The sequence below is a fragment of the Neoarius graeffei genome, chromosome 3 (assembly GCF_027579695.1).
Source record: "Neoarius graeffei isolate fNeoGra1 chromosome 3, fNeoGra1.pri, whole genome shotgun sequence".
Lineage (NCBI taxonomy): Eukaryota > Metazoa > Chordata > Actinopteri > Siluriformes > Ariidae > Neoarius > Neoarius graeffei.
The window spans coordinates 106055222-106067685 of NC_083571.1; the positions used below are offsets into that span (position 1 = coordinate 106055222).

Below are 12464 nucleotides of genomic sequence, written 5' to 3' on the forward strand. Positions count from 1 at the left end.
AAATCAGGGCGCATTTTTTTGCATGTCAATTGTTCTGAATGTTCTTTCCTCTTCTAGAAAGGGGACACGCCTCTTCACATTGCCATCCGTGGGAGGAGCCGCAGGCTGGCCGAGCTACTTCTGCGCAACCCTAAAGATGGCCGCCTGCTCTACAAGCCCAATAAGGCAGGCGAGACACCATACAACATTGACTGCAGCCACCAGAAAAGCATTCTCACGCAAATCTTTGGAGCCCGTGAGTCCTACTCATTTGTATATCGTGTTGTCCTACTTCAAGCTATTTTTGCTTTAATTCAAACACAGAGACAAGGTTTTTTTTTTCTATTTCCAATTAGGTTTGAAGAAGACTGCTAAAAATAATACAATTCATTAGAGTTCTTGAGACCTGATGATTTGCTTTCATTCAATTTGATGATATTATCGTATGCTATTGTGATTTTGTATTTGGCGTGATGTTCTAAGTGTGTGTGTTGTTCTCAGGGCACCTGTCCCCCACTGAGTCAGACGGTGACATGCTGGGCTATGACCTGTACAGCAGTGCTCTGGCTGATATACTAAGTGAACCCACTATGCAGCCCCCTATCTGCGTAGGCCTGTATGCTCAGTGGGGCAGCGGCAAGTCCTTCCTGCTCAAGAAACTAGAGGGTGAGTGCTCGGGTGGGCAACAGGTAGTACACAATTACAGTGCAAGATTACACACTGAACTGAGTGAATAAAAATGACTTTTGTAACTATTTTTACGTCTGTCCGTCCGTATTTCCGTACATCCAAAACACCCTTTTTCTCAGCAACCACAAATCATAGCCACTTAGTACCAAACTTCAGCTTGGGGTTCTAGACCATGTATACCATTTTCAGGTCTTTCGCACATCAACTTCCTGTTTACCAACCGAATGTATTTACGAAACATATAGGGTGGATTTACAAAACTTTCGTAACATTTTTCTCAGCAACTACAAATCACAACTGCTTGATGTTTAGTACCAAGCTTCAGCTTGGGGTTCTAGTCTAGTCAAGTCAAGTTTATTTGTATCGCGCTTTTAACAATAAACATTGTCCCAAAGCAGCTTTACAGAATCTGAATGACCCAAGACATGAGCCAATTTTATCCCTAATCTATCCTCAATGAGCAAGCCTGTGGCGACGGTGACGAGGAAAAACTCCCTCAGACGACATGAGGAAGAAACCTTGAGAGGAACCAGACCCAAAAAGGAACCCATCCTCACCTGGACAACAACAGGCAGCATGACTGTAACATGAACAGTTTTAACATGAAGTCAGTTTCGTTGATGTTATAAACTCTTCATTAATGGAAACTTGAGTGTAAAACTGTTCATGACAACTGCAGTCCTAAAGTTAGCAAGTCAACTGTAGTCCTCAGCCATAAAAGCATTACTGTAAGAGTCCAGAGTGTCTTCCAAGTGTGACTTTCAATTGTCCATATGGGGCCGTCCTCCACAGGAACGATGCGATGAGACTCTAACCAGACACAGGGCACCAGGATGGATCAGGCAGGTCCGAGGAGCAGAAGAGGCCAGCATCTCGATCCCAGGATTGACATGTAACTCGGAGAGACAGACAGAGTGGGGGGGAGAGAAGAGAGAGAAAACACAGGTTGTTAGGTATGCCCAATGTCACCTGAATAAGTAGGAACAGTATACATTTTGCGCTGAGTACAAGCAGGGACTCCGGCAACTAACTATGACAGCATAACTAAAAGGGGAGAGCCAGAAGGTAACACAGGCATGAGGGAGCCCCGGGACATAAAGCAGCCAGACGCTACACCGTCAACAAACTCGAGTGAGCAAGCGAGTGGGGACTGACAGCGTCCATACATCCCAGTTTACCAAAACACTCTGTCTGAGGATCCTCCAGATCTACTCCTTTACCTCAAACACTATTAACAAAAGGCTTGACTAAACAGATATCTTTTCAGCCTAGACTTAAATGATGAGGTTGTGTCTGATTCCCGAACACTACTTGGAAGACTGTTCCATAACTGTGGGGCTTTGTAAGAAAAGGCTCTGCCACGGGTTCTGTACCGTGTGTATCGTTTTCAGGTCTGTCGCGCATCGACTTCCTGTTTACCGACTGAAAGTATTTACGAAACATACAGTGTCTTGCAAAAGTATTCATCCTTCTTGGTGTTTGTCCTGTTTTGTCGCATTACAAGCTGGAATTTAAATGGATTTTTGGAGAGTTAGCACCATTTGATTGTGGAGAAGTATAGATCAGGGTTGGGTTATAAAAAATATCCCAGATTTTAAATAATCCCATGGAGCACCATTAAATCCATTATAGCAAAATGGAAAGAATATGGGACCACTACAGACCTGACAAGAGAAGGCCGCCCACCAAAACTCACTGATTGGGCAAGGAGGGCATTAATCAGAGATGCAACAAAGACACCAAAGACAACACTGAAGGAGCTGCAAAGATCCACAGCAGAGATGGGAGTATCTGTCCATAGGACCACTTTAAGCCGTACACTCCACAGAGTGGGGCTTTATGGAAGAGTGGCCAGGAAAAAGCCATTCCTTAAGAAAACATGTTTGGAGTTTGCCCAACAGCATGTGGCAGACTCCCCAAACACATGGAAGAAGATTCTCTGAACAAATGAGACTAAAATTGAACTTTTGGGCCATCATGGGAAATGCCATGTATGGCGCAAACCCAACACACTGAGAACACCATTCCTACAGTGAAGCATGGTGGTGGCAGCATCATGCTGTGGGGATATTTTTCATCTGCAGGGACAGGAAAGCTGGTCAGGACTGAAGGAAAGATGGATGGCACTAAATACAGGGCAGTTCTGGAGGAAAACCTGTTTGAGTCAGCCAGAGGTTTGAGACTGGGACGAAGGTTCACGTTCCAGCAGGACAATGACCCTAAACATGCTGCTAAAGCTACACTGGAGTGGTTTAAAGGGAAACATTTAAATGTCTTGGAATGGCCCAGTCAAAGCCCAGACCTCAATCCAATTGAGAATCTGTGGAATAACTTGAAGATTGCTGCACACCGATGCAACCCGTCTAACTTGAAGGAGTTGGAGCAGTTTTGCCTTGAGGAATGGGCAAAAATCCCAGTGGCTAGATGTGCTAAGCTAATAGAGACATACCCCAAGAGACTTGCAGCTGGAATTGCAGCAAAAGGTGGCTCTACAAAGTATGAAATTTGGGGGGGGGGTGAATACCTATGCACACTCCAGATTTCTGTTTTTTTTTTTTCCATTATTGTTTTTGTCATAATAAAACAATTTTCACCTTTAAAGTGGTAAGCATGTTGTGTAAATCAAATGGTGCTAACCCTCCCAAAAAATCCATTTTAATTCCAGCTTGTAATACGACAAAACAGGACAAACACCAAGGGGGATGAATACTTTTGCAAGACACTGTATAGGGTGGATTTACAAAATTTTCGTTACACTTTTCTCAGCAACTACAAATCACACCTGCTTGATATTTGGTACCGAGCTTCAGCTTGGGGTTCTATACCGTATTTGCCGTTTTCAGGTCTGTCGCACTTCAACTTCCTGTTTACCAACTCAATGTATTTACGAAACCTATAGGGTGGATTTTGACGCTATTTCAGGAAACAAAATGATGGTTTACCAGGATGCTATTTGAAATCCCTGGGGTGAACACTGCTCTTTACTTACTCGTTTCGGGGTTAATTATTTGTTGAAGTCTCATTCTCATCATCTCTCTAGCCACTTTATCCTGTTCTACAGGGTCGCGGGCAAGCTGGAGCCTATCCCAGCTGACTACGGGCGAAAGGCGGGGTACACCCTGGACAAGTCGCCAGGTCATCACAGGGCTGACACATAGACACAGACAACCATTCACACTCACATTCACACCTACGGTCAATTTAGAGTCACCAGTTAACCTAACCTGCATGTCTTTGGACTGTGGGGGAAACCGGAGCACCCGGAGGAAACCCACGGGGAGAACATGCAAACTCCACACAGAAAGGCCGTCGTCGGCCACAGGGCTCGAACCCGGACCTTCTTGCTGTGAGGCGACAGCGCTAACCACTACACCACCGTGCCACCTCTATTTGTTGAAGTCAACATTCATAATAAGTGTCCTATTCCTTCGATTGCATGCATTCTGATATAAGCGAGAGCGGGGGGGGGATATGTAAGTGAGCAGTAGCTCACAGTGGATCTTGTTGTACCTGGCCCCACTGTTTTGTGTTCATGTTTCTTCATCAAACCCAAATTGAAAGTTGACACATGATTGTTATCGGTAATGCTTTGGAATTTCTCCCTTTGACAGATGAGATGAAAACGTTTGCAGGGCAACAGATTGAGCCGCTGTTCCAGTTCTCTTGGCTAGTGGTGTTTCTCTCAGTCTTGCTGTGTGGCTCTGTGGCTCTACTCCTTGGCTTCACTGTAGACCCCAAACTGGCCATTGCTGTGTCCCTCAGCCTGCTGGCTCTGCTCTACTTGTTCTTTGGTAAAAAATAAATAAATAACATGTTAAACGTTTTGTTATTGTTTGTTGCTGTTCAGAAGGAATGGCATATTTATAACACAAGAGGGCAGTGTAGGCAGTGTCTGTCTTAAAGGAGAACTGAAGTCATTTTTAAACCTGCTTTATTTCTTAATTAACGTGTTTATTCAGTTACCTTTTTGGTTTTAGTAACCTTATATCGTGACTTGTATTGGCAACTAATTGCAGTTAAATATTATACTTATCAGCCTTTTCGGTTTTTAGCCATGTTGAATGTAGTTCGTTTGGTCCACGGCAGGCGTCGGTTATCCGCGCGATCTTCACGAGACTTGTGCGAGACTTCAAATGTGAAGTGTCAGCGCCGCCATTTTGAAAACTGTTTACGCAGCGGCCAGATCGTTCCAATTTAGATTAATTTCGAGATTTGCCAGCTTCATCAGTGATGGAGATTATTCCATATGACTTCGAACCATTTGGTTAAATGAAAAAAACGCTTTTGGGTACTAGTCCGTCGTGCTAGTATTTACATCATTACATCATTACGCACAATTAAAACGTGCCAGATCAGGCGGCTGGTGGGTTTTCAAAATAATAAATACATGAATGTATTTTTGTGATAAATCCATATTATACTGAGCGCATTTCCTACATGTATTCAATACAAAGTACCTGCGTCTTTCAGTTTTTTTAAATCAAAGTTGAATACTTTCTTCTTTGCCGCTGCCTTTTATTAAATCAAATTTGAGGCTTTTAATTTGATTTCTTTCAGCGTGATCGCAATGCATGATGGGATATATTGCTTTGGTTAGTGACCATCGGTTGTACACTACTTTTCACGATGCATTGTGGGATACTTTGAGTGCACTATATAGGGTGTAAATAATCCTCACTAAGGTTTCGGACAGCACTATAAAATAGCGTCCTCTCTATATAGTGAGTAGGGAGCGATTTCGGACACGGAAATCTTCCGGCTTGATTACATCAGCGTTCGAAAAAGGGCGCGCGCATCTTTTGACAACGTTGGCAGATGACGGTCACTTTGATTTCTGCTGTGCGTTTTACTTCCGTCCTACGATGTCTCGCACAGGTCTCAATGAATCTCGTTTACAGCCACTGCTTTGACATATGGACTGATGTATTACAGAGCATATTTCAAACACTCGTAACTTGCTATAGCAGCGACAAAATAGCGATCAAAAATGCATTCCTGTATTTAATAAAATGAGATGAAATATAATTCTGATGATAAATTACCTTCAGTTCCCCTTTAAGTCTCTCTTTGTTTTCTTTCTTTTTACAGTTTATAAGGAGAGCTAGTTTTAATGCATTCCTTTACTTACTTTCTACCTCCTCTGCAGTGGTTGTGTACTTTGGGAGTAGGCGTGAGGGCGAAAGTTGGAACTGGGCTTGGGTTCTCAGCACTCGTCTTGCTCGGCACATTGGCTACTTGGAGCTACTGCTGAAACTCATGTTTGTTAACCCTCCAGAGCTGCCTGAGCAGACCACACGGGCACTGCCTGTCAGGTAATGAAACTTCCACGTCCCTCATTTTCTCATCTCATCTCATTATCTGTAGCCACTTTATCCTGTTCTGCAGGGTCGCAGGCAAGCTGGAGCCTATCCCAGCTGACTACGGGCGAAAGGCGGGGTACACCCTGGACAAGTCGCCAGGTTATCACAGGGCTGACACATAGACACAGACAACCATTCACACTCACATTCACACCTACGGTCAATTTAGAGTCACCGGTTAACCTAACCTGCATGTCTTTGGACTGTGGGGGAAACCGGAGCACCCGGAGGAAACCCACACGGACACGGGGAGAACATGCAAACTCCACACAGAAAGGCCCTTGCCGGCCACGGGGCTCGAACCCGGACCTTCTTGCTGTGAGGCGACAGCGCTAACCACTACACCACCGTGCCGCCCGTCCCTCATTTTGAATGCTAATAATAATAATAACAATAATTCACAATTATCCGCCTCAGGCTCATTGAATATGGGTGAATAATAACCGAGATGAATTCAAGCTTATTATTCACCGATATTCACTGAGCCTGAGGTGGATAATTGTTTTAGTATAAATACACACGGGATTATTATTATTTTTTTAAAATTGTATTAAAAAAATAATTTATTCAAACTTTAGAAGTGGCATGCAAACGTACTAAAGGTGCATGCAGACTTGTCACTTATTTACACCGACTCACTTTTGTTTTGAAATTGATAAAATAAATCACAATTCCACCTTACCTTTGATTAGTTTTAGACCAAACTTCGTAACATCTTTAGTGCTTTTAGGAACAGCATTTTCTTTCATAATTTATGATTCTTCCTCAGTCACGGTGACAAAGCGATTGGCCGCCATTTTGCTGAGTCGCTTGAGATGATTATCGAGAAATAGTCTGAATTTCCTCGACTTATCAGCACGCACGATTTTCTATAATCACGTGCATATTTATACTACTACTGCTGTTTATTATTATTATTATTATTATTATTATTATTATTATAAACTTGTATGAACTGGTAATTGTATGTTTTGCTTTGTTTTTTATAATAAGTACTTATCACAATTTTAACAAAATTTAAAATAGAATGAAAAGTTGATAAATGGAAAATAAACTTGATTCGTGTATTAAATTTGCATTCTTGCAATAACATTTCAGAAATTCAGCCAAACACCATCTCTAACATTGCAGCAGTGCATGAACCATCCTGTTTACTAGCATAAAGCATGATCTCTTTTTGCTGTTTTGAAAATGTCTTCAGTATCTGACTAAATATTTGTTTCCAGGTTCCTGTTTACAGATTATAACAGGCTGTCCAGTGTTGGTGGCGAGACCTCCATGGCAGAAATGATCGCCACACTTTCTGATGCCTGTGAGAGAGAGTTTGGTTTCATGGCCTCCAGACTCTTCCGCGTCTTTAAGACGGAGGATGCTCAAGGTAAAGGCCATCCTGTTGCCCGTCAGCAACGTGAAAATGCTGCCTTTTTTTAAATAAATTTTTTTAGTTTCACCAGACATTCATATGGACTTTTGTGATAAACCCCAGGCAAAAAGAAATGGAAGAAGACCTGCTGCATCCCATCCTTTATGATTTTCCTTTTCATCCTGGGTTGCCTGATCACGGGCATGGCCTTGCTGGCTGTCTTCAAGGTAGACAGCCGGAACCAGACCGTGAATGCGGTGCTGGTTGCTATGGCGAGTGTGGTGGGCCTGGCGCTTCTGTTGAACTGCAGGACGTGGTGGCAGGTGACTGATTCCGTACTGAACTCCCAGAGGAAGAGGCTGCACAGCGCTGCTAACAAGATGCAAAAACTGAAGAGTGAAGGCTTCATGAAGGTGGGTCCACACAGCCATATATATGTGTGCGTATGTATGTATATGTATGTGTGTATATGGGTCTGTCTCAGAAACTGGGTACTGTGGGGGTACCCCACTAAATATACTCAGTCAATAAACTATACGGTTTTGAATGGTGATGTTGGTTTTAATTGGAAATAAAATGATGAAAGAAATAATACAGATAAAACTAAATCTTTGATGTGAACACTCTATTCAGAATTTGCCAAAAATTCTGCAAATTTGTGGAAAAATTGCGGCTTGATCTGGGACATGATAAATGGTCGACTACATCGCATTCCCTTAAAAAGGTTGTAGTCCACTGAAAAGTCTACAGTTATCACTAATTGTATTTTAAGTTGTAACTTTATCCACCTAAGGATTGGTGCGCTCACAGAATAATCATAACCGTAATAAAACATCACGCAAAATATTTGATCACCCTTGTAACTCCATTTTCCGCAGACCCAAAACCAATACGATCGTGTGTTTTGATCTAAACGGAAAGCCTCAGGGTCGAGGTCACTACCTCACCAAAAGTAGTGACTTAAAATCACTACGCCATATAAAAATTTAGTTATAAATCTGCGATTTTTGTTTTTTAAAACGAAGGCCACACCAATTTAATTAGTTGGTTCTCGGATTTTTTCAGGAAAAATATGAAGCGAGCGAGCGAAATAAAAATAAAATTTAAAAAATGCTCTGATGGTAAAATTAGCGGTGGAAATAGAGGGCTTTCATAATGGAGAAACAAACAAAGACAATACATTATTGTTACACATTTCATATGGGTCTTTTAATAGCTTATCTTATTTCCACCCATATGCATTAAGGATAATTGAAAATACAAGTCTGAAACAACAGTCTGTATTTTTTCCTTTTATTTGTGTAAACAAGCCCCCAAGGGGAACTCAAACAACTGTGCCTGACAAGTCAGAATGCCATCTCTCTGCACGTCTTTTATTAGGCAAACCAGTAAACAGATAGGCTCAATAAACGATCGAATTACAGTCAATTGAATATCTACAATGCACAGAAAAAAAAGATTTGACCAGGAGTAGGCTACTTCTGCTGGCTAAATACTTGGAATGATTTTTTTGTTTGCCCCTCACATCAATCAATTAAATATATAAATCAAACCCACCTCCACAGAGTTGTTGTCCAAGTTGGCGCATCGCAGGGTAACAAGCTCACGGCATCTTGAGTACAACTGTGCAAAGTTTTCCCCCTCTTGAATTTCGACACACCTGTCAAAGATTTTACGCTTCTGTTCGCTGAATATCCTAGCAATCACAAACACAGGCTTTGCAGGATTCCCCTCCACAGCCACGTTTCTTCCACAAGTCTTTATCGAAAGTGAAAGGGGCGATTTGATTGGTTTTCGACGTCACGTGACCTCAACCTGCAGTCTTCAGTATTTTGAACCATCAGCCACGATGTTTTTCTGTTGGTGGGAGTTTGATTTTGCATTTTCTTCAAGCGGCGATTCTGAGAACCAACTACCGTATTTTCTGGACTATAGAGCGCACCTGTATATAAGCCGCATCCGCTCTATTTAAAAAATAAAAATAAAAAAAAAGATATACAAGCCGCACCGGGCTATAAGCCGCAGATATCTATGGTGAAAAATTAGATATTTACTGCATGTACAGAACGATTTTGTACTGTAAATGTACATGTATGTACCTGAATAGATTCTTTCCGAACAGTGCCTTTTAACACGGCAGCAACTTTGCTGATTAAAACGGAACAGAACCAAGAGAAAATAACCGGTATTTATTTACCTTCATTTCTCCTGTGTTTGAAACCACAAGTCACTTTAATCATCTTCGCTGGATTTGAAAATAATTACCAGTTAGTAATTTGTCGTGCGTGTTCTATCTGCTAAAGATCTGCTAATTCTTCTTTGCATTGATTTTTCGTCTATCTTATTTTTGATTCTACTTCCGGTTAGAGCGCCCCTAGCGGTGGAAGAAAAATCCACAGAATAGCCGCACCTTTGTATAAGCCGCATGGTTCAAAACCTAGGAAAAAAGTAGCGGCTTATAGTCCAGAAAATACGGTAATCAAATTGGTGTGGCCGAAAGCTGAAAGTTAGGTATAGAATATGTTTCTTACAGAATATGTTACGATTAGGGCTGTAACGATACACCCAACTCACGATTCGATTCGTAGCGCGATTTTTGACCCACGATTCGATACGCCCACGATTTTTTTTAAAATGTTTTTTTAAAGTAGTAAATTTGACTTATTAACATTTACTTACTTACATTAACTATTTAATAACAAATAATTCAGACCACTGCAGAGAATGAGTAATATGTATGCAAAAATGAACAAATGTATATCCAAAGATTGTTTTATTTCTCGAAATAATACTGTTGAGCCGGAAGCTCTGTTTTTTTCGGTTCTGAAAAAGTCATTTTTCCAAATTGTGTAAATCCGTTAAGTTTTTTTTTTGGGGGGGGGGGGGCTCTCTCACTGTCTCACTCTCATAGGGCCAATGATTTTCTGTGATCGCGGAAAACAGATGGAAATTACGGAATTTTTATGGTGAAACATTGCTCGCGTGTCAAAATGTAACTGCCGCAGAAGGCTTCCGCCCAAGCAGACATGCCTTCAGTGTTGCCAGATATTGCTAACGTTTTCCACCCCAAAATATGTTCAAAACCAGCCAAAAAGCACCTAAACCTGCCCAATCTGGCAACACTGCATGCCTTTCCGGTCAAGTGATTGTGATTGGCTTGTGGCACACCTAGCCAGCCAATGAGCTGCTTGTTTACAGATTCGCTCCCCGCGTCGCAACCAGAATGGCGACCGCTTAAATGAAATGAATGCTCTGCCAGTGGCGAGTGTGGACGTTGCGTGACTCGCAGAAGATTGTCGCAGGTCGGCGAAAAAACGACTTACTAATAGATATAAAAAAATAAAAGTAATTTAAGTAAGTTTAAAATGTAATTTAAATAAAAAGTAAAGTATTCATAAATTGAAGTTTGGAAGCGCCTCTGTTTTTGGGCTGAGGAGAAGTTTGAAAGGGTGTACCGCGATTCTGCCTTCTTGTATCGCGATACGGATCGTGGCTCTGCGTATCGCGATTTCGATTTCGATGCGCATATCGTTACAGCCCTAGTTACGATGGTAGCTGGTCTTTGTATGAACTTCTGAGCTATAAAATGAGTTGTGGTCTATTTTTTACCGTAGCATGTTATTTGTGTGCGGGGAAGGACACGCATTAACAATTTGCATGTGTAGAATGGAATTTTCCACTCAAACAGTTGATCGTGCTTCCATTTGTGGTCTTTCTGTTACGCGGGTGATCTGTTCGGACGTTATCACTGAAAAGGTGACGTTTGACAGTTTTATTTTGTTTTAGTTTTGCAGTATAAGGCAATAGAATGTTTCTTTTTCATCTTACTTTCATATTTCGTAGTGTTTGCGTATTTTTGGCCAATATTTTGCAACCATGGTCAATTTAGATCGAACTTTTGATAGAACTTACGGTTGGTCATTTTGCCCCGCCCCCACCTCGCGCTCCGTCCGGTGCGGTAGTGATGTCCCGTTGCTTTTGCGCCGCAGCAGAGACCCGCGTGACCTTCAGCCGGTACAGTCGCTGTTCTTTTACCACTGCCGTTATTCTCATCTTTCCAGTGTGGTATGTAGTGAAAATTCATTATGTCTGATAATTATAACTATTCTTTTAAGTTCGTTTCTTAAGACACGTATTTTTAAGTATGTTACCTCGCTTGTTGTCAACAAGCGAGGTAACATACTTAAAAATACGTGTCTTAAGAAACGAACTTAAAAGAATAGTTTCCAGTGTGGTGTTGATTTTTCCATTGTGTCCTATTTCGCCATATCAAATACCCAAAATGTATCATATTATTCATATTTAAGTGAATTGTCATCATATTTGTGAAATCAATTGTCATCATAACTTGCCATTTTTATCCCAAGCAATCAAAAAGAGGAAATTTATTCAACATTTTCACTCATCTGTGAAGGAGGGGCTTTAATTCTTCATGATGGAGTTATTTTATCTTGTCTCGTCTCGTCGTCTTCTGCTTATCCGGGGCCGGGTCGCGGAGGCAGCAGTCTGAGCATGGAAGCCCAAACTTCCCTTTCCCCAGACACCTCGGCCAGCTCCTCGGGAAGAACACCGTGGCGTTCCCAGGCCAGCTGAGTGACATAGTCCCTCCAGTGTGTCCTGGGTCTTCCCCGGGGCCTCCTCCCGGGGGGACATGCCTGGAACACCTCCCCAGGGAGGCGTCCAGGAGGCATCTGAAAGAGATGCCCGAGCCACCTCAGCTGATTCCTCTCGATGTGGAGGAGCAGCGGCTCTACTCCAAGCTCCTCCCGAGTGACTGTGCTTCTCACCCCATCTCTAAGGGAGCGCCCAGCCACCCTGCGAAGGAAACTCATTTCGGCCGCTTCTATCCGCGATCTTGTTCTTTCGGTCATTATCCAAAGCTCATGACCATAGGTGAGAGTCGGAACGTAGATCGACCGGTAAATTGAGAGCTTCGCCTTTTGGCTCAGCTCCTTCTTCACCACAACGGACCGGTAAAGCGACTGCGGAGGTTGCACCGATCCGCCTGTCGACCTCACGCTCTATCCTTCCCTCACTCGTGAACAAGATCCTGAGATACTTAAACTCCTCCA

General features: G+C 42.4%; 1 protein-coding gene across 3 annotated transcripts in view; it reads left to right on the forward strand.

Moving 5' to 3' along the window:
* Positions 1-12464, forward strand: part of kidins220b (kinase D-interacting substrate 220b) — an 82091-nt gene that overhangs the window by 31258 nt on the left and 38369 nt on the right. For all 3 annotated transcript variants that reach the window (XM_060917853.1, XM_060917855.1, XM_060917854.1), the window contains exons 12-17: positions 58-235; positions 481-645; positions 4281-4460; positions 5816-5981; positions 7256-7407; positions 7516-7805. In XM_060917853.1, coding sequence (XP_060773836.1) covers positions 58-235; positions 481-645; positions 4281-4460; positions 5816-5981; positions 7256-7407; positions 7516-7805 — 1131 coding nt within the window. The remainder of the gene's footprint in view (positions 1-57; positions 236-480; positions 646-4280; positions 4461-5815; positions 5982-7255; positions 7408-7515; positions 7806-12464) is intronic.